Consider the following 22,767-nt stretch of genomic DNA (forward strand, 5'->3'; position numbering starts at 1 on the left):
AGGTTTTATTTCTGGATCAGAAGAATAAATAAAAGGAAATCTGCACTTCTCACATGCGTTGCTCTACAGAAGGCGAACATTTTTTTAATGGTGAAAGAGATTAATGAAGGAGGAAGAGAGTAATGTTGGGTGAAGCCCTGATAAACCAAAGATTTATTAAAGCTTGGAAAGAAAATTGTAAATAAACTAATATCCATTAGAGACCAAATGGCAAGGCAACCTTTTTATATGTACATACTGTACTTAGCAGACATGAAATTATTCAAACATACCTACTGCTATGCTTACTGCTTTTTAATGTTTATTATTTTCAAAGTGCACAAATCATCAGTTCGTTAAAATCCATGTTGATTTTAAGTCGACTTTGATTTTAATTAAAGTTGTTTTGGGCCACCTGCCATTTGCACTCTCAGTATGGATGTTTTTATAATGAGCTTACAGTATTTGTTGATGTGTTTTCCATGCTCTTCCATTACCTTGAAAATGCCATGTCCTTGCAGCATATTGTCTAGTTAAATCAGACGGGAGATGTGTCTTTCTAGTTGTTCTAATGCACTCTAGCGCCAGAGAGAGATTGTCGGATCTATCAATCACATTTGCAGAATGTGCCCTTTCACCAGTGCATGAAAAAATGTTCGACGGTTATATTCAACAGCTTAAGATACACCTTGCAGATTAGATGGACACTGGTCTATTACAGCAATTTCAGAGCATCCACAACATCGAAAGGAGACGGCCCTTCCCTTAACAGATCCTATTTCAGAACATGCACAATTAATACTGCTGAATTGCAAGGCTAATAGGTCTCCTGGTCTTCATTCTACAGGAGGTCCTGCTAACTAAATGAAGTCAGTCACTTCAATGGTGTTAGTGTATGGTTAGTTCAGGTTGCCTGTAGTGTTATGGCTCTCTGGGTTAAGGGGTGAGTATTGCTGTAACAAAACACCTTCTGCATTGTGTAAATTAAGCTTTAGAGTAGGATGAACCTCTTATAACACTTTAAAGAACTTGCAGTTTTAATGCTTGGCTAAAGAGGGCATTGTGTGCTAGAGAAAAAAAGAGCCACTTGCTACACAGCTGCAAAGGATTAGCATAATAATGATAAAAATAATAATAAAATCCCAGTTAATGATATCACGCTCAATTTTAGGCTTATTTTAAAGGATGAAAGAGTAATGGCGCAAAACAATGACAACATCAGGATGACATTCAAAGCCTTTTATACCCTGGTATCAAATTTGCACTGCTTTGTCAAATATCAGACTAACTCCAGCTCAGTTTTCACAATTTGTTTTCGGTATAATCGTCTTCCGTTTTTCTGGTGCAAGGTGATTCATGCTAATTCTACAGGGTTAAATGTTTTACAGTGACATTCAGAAAAGGGCTCTGGAGCAAAACAATGCATATGTATAAAACCCCTGATGAATGAAAGCAGATGTGATAGGTGTATAATAGAACATGAATCAAGCCTCTGCTGTTCAAAACGTGGTGAAGAATAAAATGTCACCTTCAGTGTTAACTGCTGTAAGTAATGCAGTCCCACTAGACTTATAACTTAAAGGGGAACTACAGTTCCAATTTCTCTGACAAGTTATTAAATCTCAGTAACAAAACAAATTAAATGGCGGTATTGAAAAACGTTACAAATCCCGAATCAAGCAAAAAATATCGTGCACTTTGGGAAAGTGCAGTGTGGTCACCACGGGCGAGAGTTCGCGAGAATTGCTACATAGAACCGGCCCTTTCTGGTCACTAGTCTCCGCAACGAATAATATACTGCCATGTACGAGTGAAAAAGTACAGCAGCAGCCATTGCACCGCAGAAATGTTTCAACGGGTTCTGCATGCAGAGTTAACAAGTGGTATTCGTCTGCCCAACCGTCCCAAAGTCGACACATTTAATTCAATCCGGTTGCGCTCATTCAAAACGGCAGTCTAGTTAATGTATCTAAAAAACACGTTGCCTTGCATTTGTCGGTTTCGTTACATTAGATATAAATGAATACAGTGGCAAAATTCGGTTGGCCTAAAGCGTAAGCTTTATTGTTACATGTTTTTTCAAATATCATTAATTTGGCATAGGGCATGTTGTTTACTGACATTTTCTCTGCTTAGGAGTTCACTATGAAGCTGGACAGTTGATAATATGAAATATATTTTCATTTCACATATTGAACCAAAACTTGTGGTCAAATCAGGTGCCATTTCTTCTGTTTTTGCCCATAGAAAGCAAACGATGAAAAGAGAATGCAGTGAGAGGCTTATATCAGTGCTTGATGATCCTCACGATTTAAGTCATCCCTTTTATCATAATCATATGAAAGTTAAGATGCACATCAAATATGGTTTTACAACTAAAATCAATATTTATATGGGATTAAAAGAGATGTATTCACAAGATTCAAGTCACCGGAAGTCTGCTTGCAGATCGCAGACGATGACGGGAATATGGCGCTGCGCATACTTGGAAATTTCGTCTGTTTTGTGATGTCAATGAGGGGGTTGACACATTACCCTGTACATTGTACTTTCACTGCGGTCTGAAATGAAATCATCAATGCCTATTCTTTCCAAAGCCGAAATGTAAAAAAGTAGCGTTGCAGTTCCCCTTGTTACAGCAACATAACTTTCTACTGACTCGGGGCGCCTTCGGTTTCATCGCCTTTCAATTCAGATGAGTGGGTTTCGGTCTGTTCCTCCTCGACTTTATAAAACCTGTGGGGATATTGACCTCTGTGAGGAAAAGTGGTGCACAAATCTGTTGAATAAGGGGCTCTGGCGCATCACCGGCACACAGCGCATAGGTGTCTCCTGGAAGAATGGCGCACGGTTTGGTGTTTAAAGACACCAGCCCCTGGTTTAGGGGGACTGGGTGTCTGCCCCGAGGCCACCATGGGGTCCCCTGAATGTGCAATGCAACATTTTGTTTTTTAAATCGGCGTGTTCACAAATCCGAAAAAGAAAATCCCTCCAGTGTCCTTTTCTGTTTCCTCTGTCCTAACATTTGCTGGTGAATGGTGTGATTCCTTGTGAATTGTACTATGCGATGCTTTGATTCACTTCTGCAGCAGGGCTGATTTAGCTTAACAGAGCTATTGAGCAGCTCAGAGCCGGGAGCCTGCGTCTGAGAAATGGCGGTTCATCAGGGCTGGAGACAAACTGTGCACACACCAAATGAGTCATCCAGATTGTTAAAGTATTAAAAACAGCATACAGTATGTGGTATTAATATTTAACCAAAGCCAATCTGGGGCTAGACCATGTTTCATTGTTTGACTCACCATCGTTTTGCCATCTGCTGTCCCTCTGACTCTTAAGAGAAGAGGCAGTACAGCTGTAACAGTTTTGTTTTACTGCCATATCAAATGTCATACTGACCACCAACAAAATGATCCTCTCGCAGTGTGCGCATGGAGTGGAAGACAGGCTTCTGAGCAGGGTGTTAGTGCTGCCGATCCCGTCCCACTCTGTCCTCGTTCACAACACTTACCCTTTTCCCAGAACAGAAATCCTTAACTTCACAAATGCGAGAGTGCCGCTACTGGTAAGTCATCTGTATTGACAGTTAGGACTGACTGTCATGAAACATGTCCATCTTACTCTCAGAAAACTCTGTGCTCCATTTTTTTAAAGTATTGCACTTTGCACAAGAGATCACAAACTACTGTAGCTGAAACCGAGAAATCTGAAACGTGCAAGGGAGCTAGCTTTGCAAATTTAAATCACTGAGTTAAGATTTAGGAAGCCATGCTTTTTAGGATGAAGGCTCAGAGGTCAATTAAATTAGAAAAGCTAACATTTTTTGGGAGTAGCATTTTTGGCATTGGGACGTGTAAAGGAAAGATCTTTTTTTTTGGCTCAAGAGACCAGGCTTTGCCTCAACTGGTTGGTCGATCTTTTTAATTTTGAAATATCTCTTGAGACAGCCATCAACTTGTCTTAGTCGCAATGCCAAGTAAAAACACACATAAGAACAGTTGCAAACGAAAGGAAGCCATTCTATTTATCTAGACCATTTCTGCAATTTCCCTCACGGGACCAATAAAGTATCTATCTACTTAACAGCTAATTGATCAGAGGATCTCATCCAGTCATTTCATTATTGAAGCCAGGGTATTGGCTTCTACAACATGACCAGGTAGTTTGTTCCAGACTCCCACAACCCTCTGTCTGAAAAAGAGCGTCCTGTTCTCGGTGTTAAACGCACTTCCATGTAGTGTCCATAAGTGTCTTCTGGTTTGTGCTTCACTGATGATTCTGAACAATTCTTCTGGGTTGCCTGTATTGGTGCCTTTGTTGGATTTTGCAAATTTGTATCGGGGTCCTTTGCAGTTTTCTCTGGTCTAGACTAAAAAGGTTCAGTTTCTTCAGCCTGTCAGTGTAGGACTTTCCCTTAAGCCAAGGAATGCACGTAATTTCTCTTGTCTGGACTGAATCCAGAGCACCTACTGTATAAGGGCATTATCCCATGACATTCTTATTCTGCCAGATGGCTTAGTTGTCACTGTGTTGTCCTGATCAGGAACAGGAACGATAGCACATGCAGTCGTTCCGTTCCAGAAACACTGCAGCACTGGCAGAGCTGAATGACATGAAAGGAATGTCCACCTACCAAAGGGACCAGATGGGACAAGAGCCTCCTCTCTTTTGTTAACTTTATGTTGATATGAAACGGATGAATTAAGGGGGGGGGGTCTTATTGTGTTTTATTGAAACTGCCCACCTCACTTATGAGAAATTAAATGAATCACTGATTGCTTTCAAATCAAAGCACATTCAAATGCAAACAAATGGAATGAAAGAAAAACTTCGTCCCACAGTAGGTCAGATATCTGTAACGCATGAATAGGTCTAAAAACTAGTAAAAGTATTAAAGATTTGTCTGATGAAAATGTGCCTGTTCCATCAACCTCTAATTATAGATGCTCTGCATTATCCTTTATTTGGCATGTAATTAAGGCTCCTTTTCTATCATGTCCATAATTAGGCTGATAAGAGCCAAAGCCTACATAACACAACAAGAAATAACAAGATCACGTTCTGAAGGAAATGGTGTAGTTTCATATTTTGTGCCAACAATGCAAAGCTTAAGGAGATATTTAAAGTCCACCTCCTGTTTTATTTCCATGCTGTTGCTCTGAAGAAGACCTCTTCTCACATTACTGAGAGCAATATCCTTGGTGGGCTGAGAGATGTGAACAAGCTGTGAATATCATATTTTACATTCTTATATAATACCAAATTCTTAAATATTATATTTACAGTACTTTATTATTGTTGTTTCAAGAAAATGATTGTATTACTTCTCATCCTGTCATAAAAGAGATGTATAAGCCTGTATGCTTGGATATGCAAGGTGAAAATGTGCAACTGAACTTAATTCACACTCCACAGTGTAACATTGCTTTCAAAAATACATCTGAACTTGGGTTAGCTGCTTTGCAATTTCTATCTACAATCAATTTCTTTTACAAGGCAACTGTTTTGATAGTTCATCGCTCATACCCAGAAATACAATTAACCCTTTTAAATGAGAAAGCTGAATTTAATATCTACAGCCTGTGTATCCGGAATTGTTATCAGACAAATGGGGTTACTCAGACAGCATTCACAGACCTGTCTCATTGCAAAAGAAGTATCTTAACTGAAGATTTTGCAATTTGTCACAGAAATATAGCAAAACAGCAGGAGTCTCAAGATACGACTATGAAAGGCTGCATGTTTTGGATTTTTTAGGCTAAAAATGTGTACAGCTTGTTTAATCATAAAGTGTGCTTCACATGATGCGTCTAATCCCTACACTTTAAGACATTCAGCAAGAAATGAAATTTAAGTAATCTGGGGGTGAAAATATGATTTAGATAAACTGGCAAAACAAGTGAAGTCACAGAGGCATGTTAAGCAATTGTATTAATAATGTATATGTATATATGCAGAATAAGTAAAGAAAATGTCTGAAAGATTAAATGCCTGAAGTAAAAACAGTAAATCTGTTTAATTACAAAGAACCTGCAAGAGACAATAGCATGCTGTCTGTGGAACTCATCTGCAGATTCTCTGCACTAGGAGCTAAGCCATGAAAATGGCAAATTATTATTTCTGAACAAAACAGCAGGACCGAAAAGCTGGAGCACCCAGGTATCCTGCAGGAGTAATGGGTTGTATTTTTCTAAGAATAGCACTATGATTATTACATTTGGGTTTTTACTTGCAGTCCCCATTGAAAGGTCGGCACAGTAGCAACCGGATGAAGTGTCTGTTAGTGTGGTGGCAGAACCCCAGATATAGGCTTGACTTCAACTCGAAATTTTGCCGTTATAAATTATGCAGACGGACACCTGCTGTAATGCAATTCTAACAATACACCAAGCACAAAATAGAACACACACTAACACATCCACATACTGTAGGTTAGCCTGATGTTGTTTGTGCCCAGGCACAGAAGACGCTGCTGGATCTTTAGACCATGGGTATTAAACGTTGTGTGATAACTGACTCATTTAGAGGCTATAAGGCCCAAGGAACAGAAGCGGCCCTACAATCGGGAATAACTAAACACTACAGTAGCAGAGTTAAATCAAGTCTTGTCAGCCGTGTGAGTAGAAACGGATGCAACCCAGTCAAGTGAGTCGGAATGAGAGCCAGAGAAGAGTCTCCTGACATGTTTTACCACCGGCCTTGAGAAATGGAATTGCCGGATTGATCTGCCACTAAGAAGCTACGATCACTGAGCACTCAGGCAGGATCAGCCAGACAATTAAGACTCCAACGAGGTGGAAAGGGAAGGCACCAGTTGGAACGCGAGCCTTTAGACCTGGATATACACAATACTCTGCATCACTGGAACTCTGGGAGTGATTTCAGTCTGCTAGAAGGTCATTAAGGTCACCCTGTAGCAGGGAAAAACAAACCACGAATTAGGCTCTTTCTTGTTTTCAGAACCTTTGTTGACACCTCAAAATATCATACTTTGTAGTGCAATTTTTAGGAATTAATTTAAATATAGCCATGAGGCCTTGTAATGAATGGGGCATCTGTGCCTTATCTACTGTATACTCCCTCACAGAAAAGTAACATATCGGTTATTAACACAGTACTAAACTGACACATGTTACATTATCCTGCCGAATTTCAAAGTAAGAGCAACAGAGTACAGTTAGGCTGGGCTTTAGACACAGGACTGAAGTTTACAGGACAGCAAGATGTTTTATCCCCTCCAAATCAGTGTCATGTCGGCTGACTCCATGTATAATGCACAAGATTTTCCAAATTATTCATCTAAAAACAATGAATTTCTTTTCCAATTTCCTGTATATCCCTCTATATTGTTGACCTTCAGCTTTGCTCTTCCACAGTTATATACACAAAGCTTGGTGCACCTGTTTTCTCCAGAGCAAAAAGCTTTTAAAACGACTCCAGACACATGCTGTGAAGTGGGAGTGCGTTGCACAGTTTCACAAATCAGGACGGATTGCCTTCCTCAAAGCCACCAATCACCTTCCTTAATGCCTGATTATTATGGGTTCAGAGACAGAAATCATTTCACTGTATCTGCTGCCCTTGTATTAAGTACAGACGTGTATTTGGATAACATCTTAAAATACTAATGGAAATGACAAAACATTACTTTAGATGGATTCTGTAATAACACCAAGGGAAAAGAAATTCTCATCATGCTTGTTTACCAGACAGTGCTTCTCTTAGGCAGGCTGTTGTGCTACCAGTTGATCAAAGGCTGCTTTCCTGAACACCAATACTAAAAGGAAAAGGTTCTAATATATTTTTATAAGCCTGCTTATTATCAGAGCAGAGTCCTGCCAAGACTGGAGTTAACATAAGAGCTTTGCTTACCTGCTAAATTAATGCGCAGAGGCACTTAAATATGTGGTTTTTAGCAACCCCAATTGGAACCCGGGCTCATCAGCAATATAGACGGGCTTCATCTTTCCTAGCTGTGACCTTTAGCGCGAGACAACCAGGGAGCCTAGAGGCAGGAGGGGACTGCTTTGTCCAAAATGGCTAATGAAGTCAAAACGGTCCAGGCAGACACCATTGGCTCAAATCCAGGCCTTAGGCGATTGCTGAAGCCAGGGTGACGCAAATATCCCCCCCTGTCAATTAAAAGTGCCCGAGCACAGTACACGCAGAGCCACACACAAGCACACTCTGCATACAGTGCTAAACTGTATCTCAACCTGGCTATGTCCAGCAATTTTTCATAGATGTTTTGCATTGCTTTGTAAATTCCTGAAGCTGGTGTGTGGGGCTATATATTTGTGTGCACAATTCTTGTTCTAAATGTTAATACTTATTGAGAGAGAGAGACAGATGCTTAGAACAAAAAGAAGGCTCTTTAGGCTCTTTGTCTAGCACTGTGAAGCACTGAGAGCTAATTAATATTAATCTTAATTAGCTCTCCTGTTAGATAGCTTTAATTAATATGAATGCTACTGTTACAGTATATCTACCCTTTGCAGCGTAACTGGATGTGATTGGAAGTTGCTATGGATGGAAATGAATCAAATTAAAATAAATGTAAAATGTAAATATATCCCAAAATTCAAAGCACCTCTGCTACTTAGATTTTTTTCTCCGCAAGGCTGAGAAGATGACATACAACAGGAAGAAATTTCCATCTGTGTTTACTCTCTTTAAAGAAAATTACTGAAAAGAAATTCAAAAAGCCTTTGTCCAGAAAAAAAGAATAGCCTTTTAATTAAGTAAAATAATCTGAACTATATCCACTATTGTCTGGATGAATAAAGCTGAAATAAAAAAAATTGAAACACTGTTTGAAGACAAAGGTATCTTTCTGTTTTTGCAAGTACGTAGACAAAATAATACACACATCCCCAAATCCACAAGAATTGAGAAACATGCATTCATGATTAACTACAGAAATGTTACAAATTTTACAGCAAAAAAATGTTAGAATCTGCTACTTCTTCCATGGCTATTATACAGCCATGGATCCAACAGGTTTATCAAATGCAGCCCAATTCAGATTGTGCCAAAGCTGTGTTTGTCTGTCCTTCAGGGTGGTCAAATTAGAAGGAAGTGGATGCATTTATCCCGTCTGTCAATCAAACCTCTTTCCATTCTATGGGATCGATGCTTCAAAGCCAGTTTGAAGTTCAGGAGCTCTGACAGATGAGCCCTGCTTTGAGCAGAGTGGAGCAGAGCTGAGGAACAGAGGAGCTTCTTTCTGAACTCGGGTGGCTCATGGCTGATGACAAGTGGAATTTGTATTACGATGGATTTTGTGTAGGCTCAACACAGCTAGTGTTCCAGGCTTTGTTATTGTGATATTTTACCAAGGAAACTGCACACTGATGTGATGCCTGAAAGCAAATGCATCTGGTGCAATCTGTCTCTCAATTTGTCCACAATGGATAGGTTTAAAACTATTGAACAGTAATTGACACAGGCAAAATACGCTGCTGCTCTTTTAGAGTTGCTTAATTCCTTTTGCTTTAATTTAAACCAGAACAGACTGTTCAGGTTTCTAGAATATTTTATGAAGAGTACATTTTTACTACTAGCTCTTCATCAGCAGTAGGGATTGCTGATCTCTCCTGGAGGAGAAACATTAGGTTAAGAGTTAGACAATCCAAAATACTCTAATCGCAAGCAGTGAAGGTGAGAAGAAAAGACATTACAGATGTGATTTAAAGTGTGAGTAAACAGACTGTACTTATCTCATAAATACTTTATTAAAACACAATAAAAACTGTGCTGTTTAAACAGAAATTATGCAGCCCTGATTACATTGTGTAAATTTTAGCAATACTAGACAAACTCATTGTAAAGCAGAATAATCCATTAAACTAACCTTGAGCCTATGAAACCTGAAATGCAATGGGTGTTCTAACACTGTGCACTTTAAAATCTTCACTCAACAGTACAGTATATTTAAAAAATTGCATTTGTTAATGTAAAATGCAAAAATGTCATTGTGACTGATAATCCTGTTTGACAATAATGACACAAAGCATGTTTAAAGGACCCAAGATTGCCAGACTGTGTATACACAGAAAAAAACTTGACAGTTCTTCAGCATGGACTCGGTGGACATCTTTGTAACAGCAGTGATTTACAAGGACGGGTGTATGCGAAAACAAGTAATCTTTCAACTGTAACTCAGGGGGAAAAAAGCCACATTGTTGGCAAAGGAGTTTTTCGACACTAATGTCAATCTGTGCAAGTAATAGGGATGCTGCCTGTGAAAATGTCATTCTGTGTTATAGATCTATTCGATGGGTGTACTGTGCACAAATAGATCACTGCGACACATATTGATAGTACAGAAACAGTGAAACCAGTGTCTGAGCACAAGGTCATCACCATCAGAAAAGAGGTTTTGAGACTTGTGGCCCTGACAGGTTTTTGTTTCCATCCAAAGCAACATCGGGTAGGAATGAAATTAGGTTTTCTAACAGCACCGTATTTGGCACCAGGTAAATTTCCAGGAGAATCTCTCTTTGAAACTTTGAAAAAACCCACTAAATAGCCGTCTAACCACTCTGTATTGTCTCTAATTACAAAAAAAGATCACAAACCATTTATATTGTCCTGTTATCAGCCTTCTTATTGTATTATTAGACACACATTGTAGCTATACCTCAGCAAACAGATTTGTGTTTGTGTGGGGGGTTCATTCTTTTTCTTTGTTATTGTGTTTGTGTTTTTTAAAACTAGGGATACTCGGTATTAAACAAAACCTAAATGAGGAACTCTGTGTTTGCTGCTCAGGTTAAGGAATTTCAGTGCACATTGTGGCTCTAGTGAGGTGATGTATCTGTATTTTCAGGTTTATATAAACAGAGGAAATACAACTGTTGTAGAGCTTTAATCTTTGCAAAGTAAGTGTTGCATCTGCTTATTATCATAAGAACACTTACAAGTGAGAGGAGTCCATTGGACCAGTCCAACCTGTTTGGTAATTAGTAATAAACAGATCTCATCCGACTGTTTCTTGAAGCCAGGGTATCAGCTTCAACAACAAGGCTCGGTACCTTGTTCCACACTCCCATAACACTGTGGGCGAAGAAGTGCTTCCTGTTCTTAGTTTTAAATGTACTTCCATATGCTTTATTGTGTCCTCTAGTTTGTATTTCACTGTTTATTCTGAAGAAGCCCAGTGTGTGGCGTAACAGAGCTTTAAAGGGTATGAAAGTTTCAAGATAGGCTCGTGTTGCTGCTAGGAATGACTGTGTTTCAGATGACTGTTTTATAACCCGTGGGCTATACATTTTTGCCTTTGCATGAGCTACAAAATGTAAACCCAGTGTATCATTTTGTGGTGCACTTCTTACCTTAGTAGTAAATAAACAAATACTGAGGCAACTGAAGTTAACAGCTGGATTGTTGACCTTTTTAAGCCCAGACAGTAGTAAAGAACAGTGCAGTTCCAGCTATAAACACATGTTGACAGGCTGCACAAAAAAATCAAGTGTCATGAGAAGCGAAGCCATTTCTGTCCCATGTAGGACTGCAGCCCTTCTCTCTGTCTTTATTTGTGCCACCTGGAGACAGTGCAGCTTGTCCAAAGTCACCCTCGCCTTCGATATATCGGTTATATTCCTCTCATCCAGTGTGGCCCTTTGTTGGCATTCATTTTCCCTGTCAGTTTTGCGCAAGAAGGGGACAAATTGATGAACTGAGCAGCTGACGAATGGTGGCCCACAGACTGGAAGGTCAAGGCAGCCTGAAATAATTTACAACCACACGATTCAGCGCAGACATGGGTGGCTGTTGAAGGAAACCGCGTTATCATTCGTGCCAACCCCCTTCCCTTGGCGCACGGTTCACGTCCCCAGTTCCCGTCAGTATCCCGCTTTCAAAACGGCAACAGCCGGTTACACCGCAGGTTTGCTGGGCAGGTTAGAGAGCGCCGGCGATGGGCGTCGGCTGGTAGGGGCGCCGGTGAAGTCCGCCAGCGCGGACGTGTGCGCTCTCGGTTCGGGAGTCGTCATCTGAGTGCGTGCGGCAGTACCATTCAAAGAGCTATGACAATCAGCATGCTTATACCTCTGAAAATGGCGCTGCCACCTGCACCACCGCAGTCCCGGATCCCGGAGGGGGAATCTTGGCCGACGCTTTTGGAGGGCAAAGCAGAAGCAGAAATGCCACCATCGCAGGAATCTACAGTATGCAATGAAGTAGCTTGATCGGGTCCTCAAGAATTGTCACGTCTTCATTGGGGTTCATTACTGTGCTCTAAGGCCGTGAGACCGGTGTTTTATCTGGGATTGCCTAGCACTTGAGCACTTGAGCCTTAAACACTGCTCGGCTTGTTTTAAACATGGAGACGCATGCATTAGAAATTTGAGCAAATCATTTTTGCCGGCTCCCATAATAAACATTTAAAACAGATTGTCTCCTGATTTATTTAGGGGAGACACTGCCTGGAGCTGAAATATTGTAAATTGCAGTAACTCTTATTGACATTAAGCAAATTATAAACTGACCTCCACCATCAATTGTGTTGGAGTTGACAGATTCATGCTCATTTTAAGTTTGATCACCCCAGCGAGGGATTGAAATGCCAGGGTGATATTTACAAGCAGGCTCTTGGAGAGTCGTTACACTTTGGCCTAGAGTTTTGAGCTCTTAAGTTTGATGTAATGTCGTGGGTCTAAGCTTTTGGGGATCGATTTATCCTCCTGGTTATTTCCTTTCTTCATTCTCCACCTATCATTTTCCTGGTGTACCTGCAATATTAGATATACAGAAGGGTCTCGACATTTGAAAGGGCTCGGTGCAGAGAACCGTAGCCAAACTAGCATACAACCTCATCCATCCCTATGCCACTGCATAATGTACTACAGTATACAGTATCGTTCAAAGACACAAGTAACCCTCCTTTATATTAGTACTGATAAAGAACTAATGCATTTCGCTTTAGGATATTTCAAATAACTTTGAGGAATTAAAACCACAGTAATCACTAACATGCATACTAGTAATGAGCTAGAATAAACAACTTGAGGCACAGCTCAGCAGCCAGAGCCTGCCTGCACTTTCTCTCCCTGCCTTCCCAGACCCACGACTAGCAAGCCCCACAGTAGGGAAATGCGAGCTCGTAAACAGCCCGGAGCGATCGTCGCAGGATATAAACAAGGCCACGCTGAGAGGCGGGTGCTGGGTAAGGAGTGCTTGGGCAGGGGGCAGGGCGGAGCTGCTCCCTCACCAGCTGGATTCGTCTCGGGACGCTAGTCTTGAAATTTGCTCTTAACATCCTTCCTGCTCTGCTCTTCTTCCTGTCCGAGCCCCTGCTGGCCAGGCCGAATTGTGAATAAGTGGATCCGCAAACGTCACATTCTCAGATGTCGAGGCCCTACTGTACTTTCACAGGTGATACACCTGTGCTGAAGCGATCCCATGGAAGTAAGCACAGGACACGCCTTCTGAGAGGGGGGGGGACTTCAGAGGGCTCGTGACCATACATGGATTGAATGAACATGAGCAAGATGGAGGAAAAATCAGAACCAAAGTGTGAATGAAAAAGGGGCTTGTCAAATCTCCAAGATGTTGTATCGATTTCTTCACATCGCAATTTGCCAGTGACAAACTGAGCTTGCATTAAGGATTTATTTTCAGGATAAAAGACAGAAAATTTATTTTCAGAACAAGTGGTATGTATTTCACTGTGACAGAGAGCTTCTGAAAAACCTTGCTTTTGACGGAGGAGCTAATGAAAGCGTAAGGAAGCAGCAGGAGGTTTGGAGATAAAGGCAAATGGTTTTTTATGCAAAAGAATAAAGAAACCTAAAGGCATAAAGTCAGGTCAACAAATACGACTGATCACAATAGGAGCATGGCAGCTGCTGTCTTTAAACTGCTTTTCTCTTCCAACTTGCCTTAGTTTCTTCCAACAAATCTAACATGACAAGTCAGACCAGATAATATACAGAGCCCCTGGAAGAATGGGTAGGAGTGTACTGGTCTCCACTCTGCTGTGTGGACCCATGCCAATCAGTTATTCCAGTGGTCAGTTCACCTGCTGTGCAGAAAGGCCATGTCAAATTCACAGGTGGATTGTCATGACCCTGCCAACTAGGTCTGGACCTTCATGCACCGTCTTTTCATTGTCTCTCAGGGTGACGCACACAAACACCCTACTCTGTCAAAAAGAAAACTGACTGGACTTATGATCCACTTTTGGATCTCCACTCATTTTTATTTCTGCATTTGCTAATTAAGGAGAGGTTCGGCAGGTCACTGTTCCTTTCCATGCTGACATTAAAAATATTTATTAAACTATATTTAATTTTTAGCTTGAAAGACAACAGATTCTGAATGGTAGCTATCCTTATGTATTGTGCAGTATTTTATGACTATAATTCTATCAAAGTCACAGTCACATTTTTTGTATTTTCTCAAAGCCTGCCAGGGACTTTATTTCAGCTGTGAATGTTGCAAGACCTCAGCCAACGCAACTTCTCTCATGATTCTCTTAAGTCTGTTCTTCTGATCCTGTATTTCTGCGCATTAGGGCTGATTTTTTTTTATTTCATACCATAAATTCAGTCGTAATACAGGAATATCGCGTGTTATTACAGAAAGCAATAATTTCAACATTACCCTGAAATACCTAGTAAATATTTGAATGCCATTAATGTTTTACAATAAACAGTGCAGGATTACTGAATTTATCAAATGTGTAAAAAAACTCGGTACCAGAGGGGATCTAGAGGGATATACTCTGATATGTATAGTCATCTGTTGTTGTTTTTTTAGGGTTTTCATATTGTTTAGCTACTACCTTAAAAGCAGGTATATCTATGCACAAGATATTAGACGTTCATCACTAACACTGCACTTATGCACAGAATGACAATAGACCTGAAGATCTAGCGCGTGCTTCCATTCTAAAACACAGAGGTGTGTTCCCTGTTCTCGTTATTGCAGACAGTTCACCATGGTGATCCTGGAATGTTCTGTCTGCACAGTGATGTCATGTTTCACAGTGTTGCACATCTGCGCTGTTTCCAGTCAGTCGTCAGCGTGTTTATGTTGGCAAAAAACGTGTGCATGAGGGATTACCCTCAAGCTGTCCTGGACAATTTATCTCCTGGATACTGTGACAGCATCCTAAAAAAAACTGATGACTGTGCAACATTTACAAAGTAAAACTTTAAAAATTCACTTTAATATGGAAAACAAGACGTTATTTTTGTTTGTTCCTTCCCATAGAATATGTTAAGGAGCTACTGGACACCTGCTCAAAAACTCTTCTTAGTAAACTTCTTAGTAATGTTATCCCTTCTGATGCTTGGTTAAAAAACTGATAAAACAGTAAAAACTTCCAAAGCCTAGTCCACAATCATGTTTATTCATGTCTAAAGCTTAACATGCAATACAATGACTTCACTGTTCAGATGCTGCAGTCAGTATCTGAACCATCTCTCTCTTTGTATCTCGTTACACAGTCTATTAAAACTGTGATCTACTTCTCAATAATATTCACTGTTACTATCATGGGAGGATTTAATTTCATTTGAAAAGTCAATTGGGCAATACAAACAAACCTTTTAGAAAAAACGAAATAGCTGAGGACAGAGGTCTGCAACACTGTTAAACGTCCACAACAGTGATAGTCTGTCACAGATTAATGCAGTTGCTGTTTTGCACTGGACCTTCTTTAAAAAAATAAAACGCCTGTTCTAGTCCACGGAAAATCACTGAGCATGGCAGCTTAAATACTGGTTTTAACTGATGGCAAATTGCAGGAGATGTGGCTCATGTTTTAGCTTTAACAAGATGCTCTAAAGGCCATGACCTCTGTATCTAGGCCTTCTGTGATGATAAAAGCGTGGGAGTCTAATTAAAGCCACCTGACTGCATGCCTGTCAGCAGAGAGAGGACCCATCCTCCCGTTGAGTTCTCATCAGAGACGAAGAGATCCACGCATTGAAGCTGCCAAAACAGTCTGAAAAATCAAAATACAGGCATTGTTTTGTAACTTCAGCTGCTAAAAAAGTGCTACTTCCGTGGATAAAAATCTAGTGTCTGGGAAGTTTCTTTAAGACACCAGACCCTGAGCTTATTTGGGTTTTCAAAGGCAGTTCTCCGTTTTGGAATAGATAACAACCTTCAAATGACAGAAGGCAGCGATACCCTTGAAGATAATGAGAAGCTGACATTACTGGCAAGCAATTCTAAATCAAATGTCATTCCATTGACCCAGTGCAATGAAATTGGAGAGCACAACACATACTTAAGGCTAACTAACACTCAAAGAATGATAACAAAAGAGGATTACAACTGGCAGCATCCTTAAGAGCAAAGGCCAGGTAGCCTTGATAGAGCCAAATCAAAGTTTAACAATTCAAGGAGTCTTGTAGGTGGTGATGTTCTGTGCCTGGGTATCCCCTTATGAGCATAGTGTGACAGTGACCTGCACAACAACTCACTGACACCTGAGGGTTGTGGGGGCTGGTCACCGCAAAGATCTTTGAGTAAGAGCAGACGCCACAGTTTCTTGATACAATCACAGTACAAAGTGCAGTACACTAAACTGTAAAACTGTAGTGATCAGACAACTCTAAGAAACACCCTTTTCTTCACAATCGATTTCTGCAGCTGTGTGCTGTTAAAAGGTGCTTTTAAACACTGTGAGCTTTCTAGGGGTTAGTAGGTCTTAGGCGGTGATACATGTGCACAACGAAGCAACAAACTAAACTGCGTACAAAGCCCGTTGTATCGGAGCATCTGAAATGGGAGATGTGAAAATGGAAGGCGGTGAGGCTGGAAGAGGAGAGAAGCAGACTCACTTGCATGCCCTTCAGACAGCTCTAGACAGGAACTGGCCTGGTGTTGCAGAACCAGAGGAGCAGTTTGGAGGCAGAGGAGCAGCCGCTAGACCAGAGAAGAGAGAGGGGAGGTGAGCGAGGGGACAGCGGTATTCCACAGAGAGGGAGAGGAGGACAGGCAAGGAGAAGTTGGGAGACGGGGGAAACAGAGAGAGGGAGAGAGAGAAGAGCAGGTTAATCTGTGCCCATAACCATTATCAATAACTTGGCATACTGAGCTGCATCACACTTTTTAGCTTCTGGCAATCGGTAAAGGTGTGAAATGAAAAGGTGACCTGTCCTACTATGCCTGGCCAACCGATTAGACACTCCCACCAAATGACCCAAATAATGTGTTGAATCTCGGAAGGCGGTAAGGACGGAGTTAACAGGACATGACATGTTCTACACCTGGTTTAAAATACTTGGAACCCAATCCCATTCCTTTCTTCTAACATCGTTTGAAGGATGTTATAGAGATTGTGGTGTGGGGGACTTAACTGCACATTCCACCAGTTTTTAGCAGGATTAGGATCTGGGCGTTGCAACATGCTGGGAACATGGCCACTGTCTCGCGCTCCTCCAGCTAGTCTCATGGGAGATTCATGGGAGTGTGGATACCCGGTACAATGGGCAAAACTATGCTTTTCCATCTAATGCATCAAAGCACTTGCAAACACATTTAATCTATTTCTTGCCTGCCAAAAACTAATTGCATAACCATAGTGCATCTAGGCTCATTTGCAGTGCATCTTGCAAATTGTATTTGAGAAATACAAACGCTGCTAACCATCTTGTTACCAATGTAACAGCATTACAGGACTACAAAAGGCACCCCTCTCCTAATTATTGGGTTAATGGAATAAAGCACCTGCAGTTTAAGGATTAAAAATAAATAGAGAGCTCATCAAAAGACACTCTAAGTGTTTAAATTCCCCTGCACCACTCTGACCATGAGCACAATTAACAGGTGTCAGCTAAAAAAACAATTAACTTGCAAAGGTGAATTTTTGTTATGGTCATTTGTGCATTCATGCTCAGCTGTGCTCTTACCATGATTTATTTAAATGCGGATCACTTTAGCGCATTTTGAGCTAGTAGCTACAGTGCAATGGGAGTCTTTCAAAATCAAGAGATTGCTAAAATCTGCATGATAAAGGAATATAAAATTTTATTTTTATATATATTTTTATATATTTTAAAAGTTTTAACAGGCTATTCTTTTAAGATTACGCTTCTTGATACAACCAACGTGATCTGTTTGCTCATTTAAACCAAAACATTTGATGGCTGTACAGTAACCCCTAAAAATGCTTGCCTAAGCTTTCCCTTAAACAATAATGAGATTTTGCATCCTTTCTGCCCCTAACAAAATAGTTTGTATTCGTTTAGATAGGGATGAGCGGAAATGCACAGTGAAACGTGATTAGACATGAATTCTGATCATGTTTTTTTTTGTCGTCTTGATAACACCAATCTGTGTGCTTGCCCTGCAGCTTTCGTAATGTGATGTTTTTTTTCTCATTTCTTTTTTCCATAACCAGGGTAGCATTTTTTTATCCTGGAAAAAAAAACTTTGCAATAAATTATAAGTTTAGAATTTAAAAAATGTCAGGTAAATGAAACTTTGGATGGATTATAGAGCTATCATTGTAGTGGCCTTCATTATAACGAGGTAAAATACTTTAGTTTCTCTCAATTAACCTCTCTTTAACGCGGCAAAACTTCTATTGATTTAATATTTATCAGTCATTGGACCACATGAAAAGAAAGTTCCATCATGCTTATTGATTGCTCACACTACCCGTTAGTATACAAACATTTTCCTCCTGAATCAAATCAGTGAGATTGCTCCATTGCCCCAGGATCAACCCAGGAGGAGCTTGCCCCAAGAACTTTGGTGGTTGTCAGGAAAACGATTTATTTGGGTATATCCCAGAGTTGTTTGCCTGGGACAAACTGAAGCCTGCAGACTGCTCTTCCAACTGAGTGAATATATTTACAATTACTCTGAAACTCCTCTACCCTGGGTGTTTTAAAGGCTTGAAAACCACTCCTCCCTTTCCGCATTGGCTATATGCAAATACCTTGTGATTTATTGGACCATAAGTAATGACCGGGGGAGGAGCCTGCCACCATGTGCTTGACCCTGGAGGCCGCCATGTTGGGTCGCCTCCAGATCAGCCCAAGGATACACAGTAAAAATATTTTACACTCTTTCCCACACACCACGGCCAATACGAATGCAGGAAATAAAATACTTTGACATAGAATAGAGAGCCACTTGAAACTGGACAGAATTTTAAGCCCTTGTTCACTAAAAAAATGGTGAGGCTATTGCATTAAAAATAGTGCCCGTAAAGAGGGAGTTACATGTGAAGTGCTTTAGAGTGCTGCTGATGCTTAAGCCTGAATACAACAACCCTGAAGCAACTTAGGAAGCAACTTACATTACTGCAAGAAGAAATAAAGTGTTTTCAGAAGGAAGGGGGAGGGTGGATTAAGACCAGTGTTGAATGTGTAAATCACAAGGTCCTCTGTGATCTGGACACAATATCACTGCAATGTGCTCTCGACACGCGTTCAATTGACAACATGCTAAAAAGGCCACTTTAAAAAAAAAATGTTTTTAATGAGAAATTTCAAGCACCAAAACCATATTTTCTTTTTAGCCCACTCTGCGCTTGACACATTTCCGCTTTGACGTTGGGACTGCAGGGTTTCTGAATCTGACTGTGTGATCTCCGGCTAGCCTATATTGTACATATCCCGAATGCGACCATACTGACGAAATATATAATTATAGACAATTTTTATGATAAATATTTGTATATTTAATAAAACCATGATTTAAACACCGTGTTGGTTTAGAGAAAGTTACGACCAGGTGTGAAACATGACTAGGGCCCTTTTTGTGGCCGAAACGTTGGTTGAAACTAGTACCCACATCTAGCACGCTGCGCTTTCTTCTCAAACTGCACTCCGGTCCTTCCAGTATTGCTGCACGCACAGCACTGGAATGCAAAATCCGCCCCATAGCAATCCCACCCAATCCTCCAGCCAAGCGGATGCTCCACTTCCTGCTCCACTACTTTATACTTCCTGTCTTTTTGTAAGAACAGGAAAGGTTACAAACAAGAGGCCATTCAGCCCATTCAGCCCATTCGACCCATTCGGGAGCTACAGTACTAGTCCATTTGGGAAGGAAGCCAGGGTATCGGCTTCAGCCACTGCCTGGGTAGCTGGGTCCAAACTCTCCCTGCAGACTGCTGATTAAATGGGAAACTCATCCTGGGCAAAGTGCAGCCAGTGAGAGGCTGAGAGAGGCTGCGTGTGGGTTTGTAAGGTAGTCGCACACAGTTGAGCACAGAAGGATTTTTTTGTTTGCGGAACTGAGGACTTGATGAGATAAAACGGTGACTGTTTTTTTTTTATATTTATTTTTAAACTGTGAATGCCCGTGCTACGTTTTTCACATTGGGAGGAGATCCGGGAGAGGGGACGGACTCGGACTGGAGAGGCACTGGAGCGGAGCTCCAGGCACAGATCAAACGGAGAAACGGAGAGGTCATGGGAGAAACTTAATGAAGCCACTGTCAGGCAGTAAATCAGTAAAAGCTGCCGCTGATGAGATATGTATTTATATATAACAAGTCCAGTGGCATGTTTGTGCAAGAAAATACATTTTCTGTTGTACACTTTCAGAGGACATTGCATAACTCCAAAGAGGGGGAGAGAGTGCAGTTTAATAAACAACTCTCGGATGTTAAAAGCCAAGTCAAATCGGAGTTAAGAGAGAGCGAGAGCTGAATCTGTGAGAGTGGAGAAGAATGTATGGTACTCGTGCCTTAGCCTCTAAGAATAAACAACTTATTTACAAGCTATCAGCAGCTGGGAAATATACGAAACGATGTAGTTTTGGGAAGGGGTCAAGATACTGTACGCAGGCTTTCATCTTAAACAACTTGTATAATGAAAACCTATCCTAAATAAAGCTTTTAATTGTAGTAGTTTTATTGGAGTGAGTTAAACTGAAGTGGTTAAAATAGCTAAAATCTCTAATAGACTAAGGGCTCTGGGATACCTTGTGGTTCAGATAAGTAGTTGCTAAGGGATTGTAAAAGTGAGAGAACAATGATGTCTGTTTTATGTTTAGAAATATGCAATTATTTTTTCCCATGTGATTGTTTTGGAAGTTGCATGTCTTACCATGAAGGAAGTTAGAAAGATGATGTTTTTTTCCAGTATAAAATACATTTTCTTAACCCCCTGTGGTTACACCACAAATCTATGCTGATTCTGCTTTTGCTTTCTTCCAATTATCTCCTGCACACAGACAAGGGTGTCAAAAGCAGACGTGGTGATCAGAACACATTCCAAGCCAGAGCACTTGACTCTCTGAGGTGCAGCAGCTCTTTGTACCGATACCTGCAGATCTGCATATCTGTAAATTGATTAAAGCTGAACTCCTGAATGCCATTGAAATCCATGACATGAGACATAATAAGAAATGAAAATGATGTTGTTTCATATACTGTGTATTGTTTCCAAGATGGCTACAAGGCCTTCTTGACACATCACAAAGACTAGGATTTGTCCTTGCTTTGCTAGCTACAGTAAAAAGCAAATCAAAATAGCTAGTAGATAATCAAAACCAGAATGAAAGCATCTTCTATAGATGCATCTCTATGATTGCCCAGTGACGACCAGACAAACTCCATCCTGCACAACAATATCCAGCCTTAATTAGAGAATACAAATATGAAGCAGGGGGAAGGAGAAAGCAAATTGCCAGAAAACACTAAAACAATTACACAGCAGCTGCAGAAAATTGCATATTTGGTTTCAAGAATTGATTTAAGTCTCCAACTACATAGCAGTTTGAACCATTTGGGGTTATAAAAGATGCCAACAGCCAAACAGCAGGTGTTCAATATTTCGAACATATCTTGGTTTTAAGTACACACTATCAGACTACTGAATGTCACACTAAAGCAGCCTGTCTTTTTGTAGTGTAGTATTTTTTTACCCACTACAGCAGTACGGGCTGCACAGGAGCTCACTGTAAAATCTCAAGGACAGCAGGAGTCGAGTCTTATTTCCAGGGCTTGTGATGCTGGTATTTTCCATCTCCTGCCAACATGCAATAGTGGTCTTACAGGGCATTTTCAAGGAGCAGCAATGTACCATTTTGTACACCTCTTGGTTTCTTTAGTTTTGGTGTGATGTCTATAAGGAAACTGAAACGATCACAGAAGAATTCATTGATGGTCTAATTTGACCAGTGAAATTAGAATTCAACAAGGGCAAATAATTTAAAGAGAAAAGGAGCACCTACTGTAAATACAAATCAAACAAATTAGACTTAGGAATTTATTTTTGGGAAAATTTCAAAAATATATGGGGCATTGGGTCAGCATAAGCACTACAGTATTCTAGTCCATCACACTGTTCCACTGTCACACTCTGAGACGCTGTTGATTTATCTTCAGATACAGCATCTCAGTTGATGATGACGTCTTACATCCTTCCAAGAAATGTCAAATTGTAGTTTAAGCTTCTTAAGATCAGAGTCTGCAAAACTGAATTGATCGTGAGAATCTCTGTTCTAATGCATATGAACTCTGAATTAATGTGACATGGTCTCTAACATGGTCCTCCAGAATATGCCCAGGTTTGGCTTTGTACTTCATTTCACTGTCCTGTATTTCCAAAATATATTTAGGCCTATCTATGCTTCGCCCAGAGTGCTTCCTGTATCGTTTCATGGCTTCTAATTAACTTCTATACTGTGACGCATCCGGCCACCATTGGTTGTGCGTGCCGGCTTACCAGTGCGGTGACGTCACTGCCCTTCCCTGTGAATAGCAGGGACCGCAGCCGCCAGGCTGAGGGGAGATTTCCCTTTGGCTCAAGAGGCTGGGTCCCTGTTGAGTGACGCCGGAGGCCTGGGTTCGAGTCCCCGGCGGTG

General features: G+C 40.7%; 1 protein-coding gene across 7 annotated transcripts in view; it reads right to left on the reverse strand.

Moving 5' to 3' along the window:
* htr4 (5-hydroxytryptamine receptor 4) overlaps positions 1 to 22,767 on the reverse strand; it is a 135,806-nt gene that overhangs the window by 15,830 nt on the left and 97,209 nt on the right. For 2 of the 7 annotated variants that reach the window (XM_015350024.2, XM_069196219.1), the window contains exon 7: positions 16,779 to 16,863. The exons of the other annotated variants lie outside the window; for them this stretch is intronic. In XM_015350024.2, coding sequence (XP_015205510.1) covers positions 16,800 to 16,863 — 64 coding nt within the window. In that variant the 3' untranslated portion in view covers positions 16,779 to 16,799. The remainder of the gene's footprint in view (positions 1 to 16,778; positions 16,864 to 22,767) is intronic. 7 annotated transcript variants of the gene reach the window in all.

This window comes from Lepisosteus oculatus, chromosome 11, assembly GCF_040954835.1.
Source record: "Lepisosteus oculatus isolate fLepOcu1 chromosome 11, fLepOcu1.hap2, whole genome shotgun sequence".
Lineage (NCBI taxonomy): Eukaryota > Metazoa > Chordata > Actinopteri > Semionotiformes > Lepisosteidae > Lepisosteus > Lepisosteus oculatus.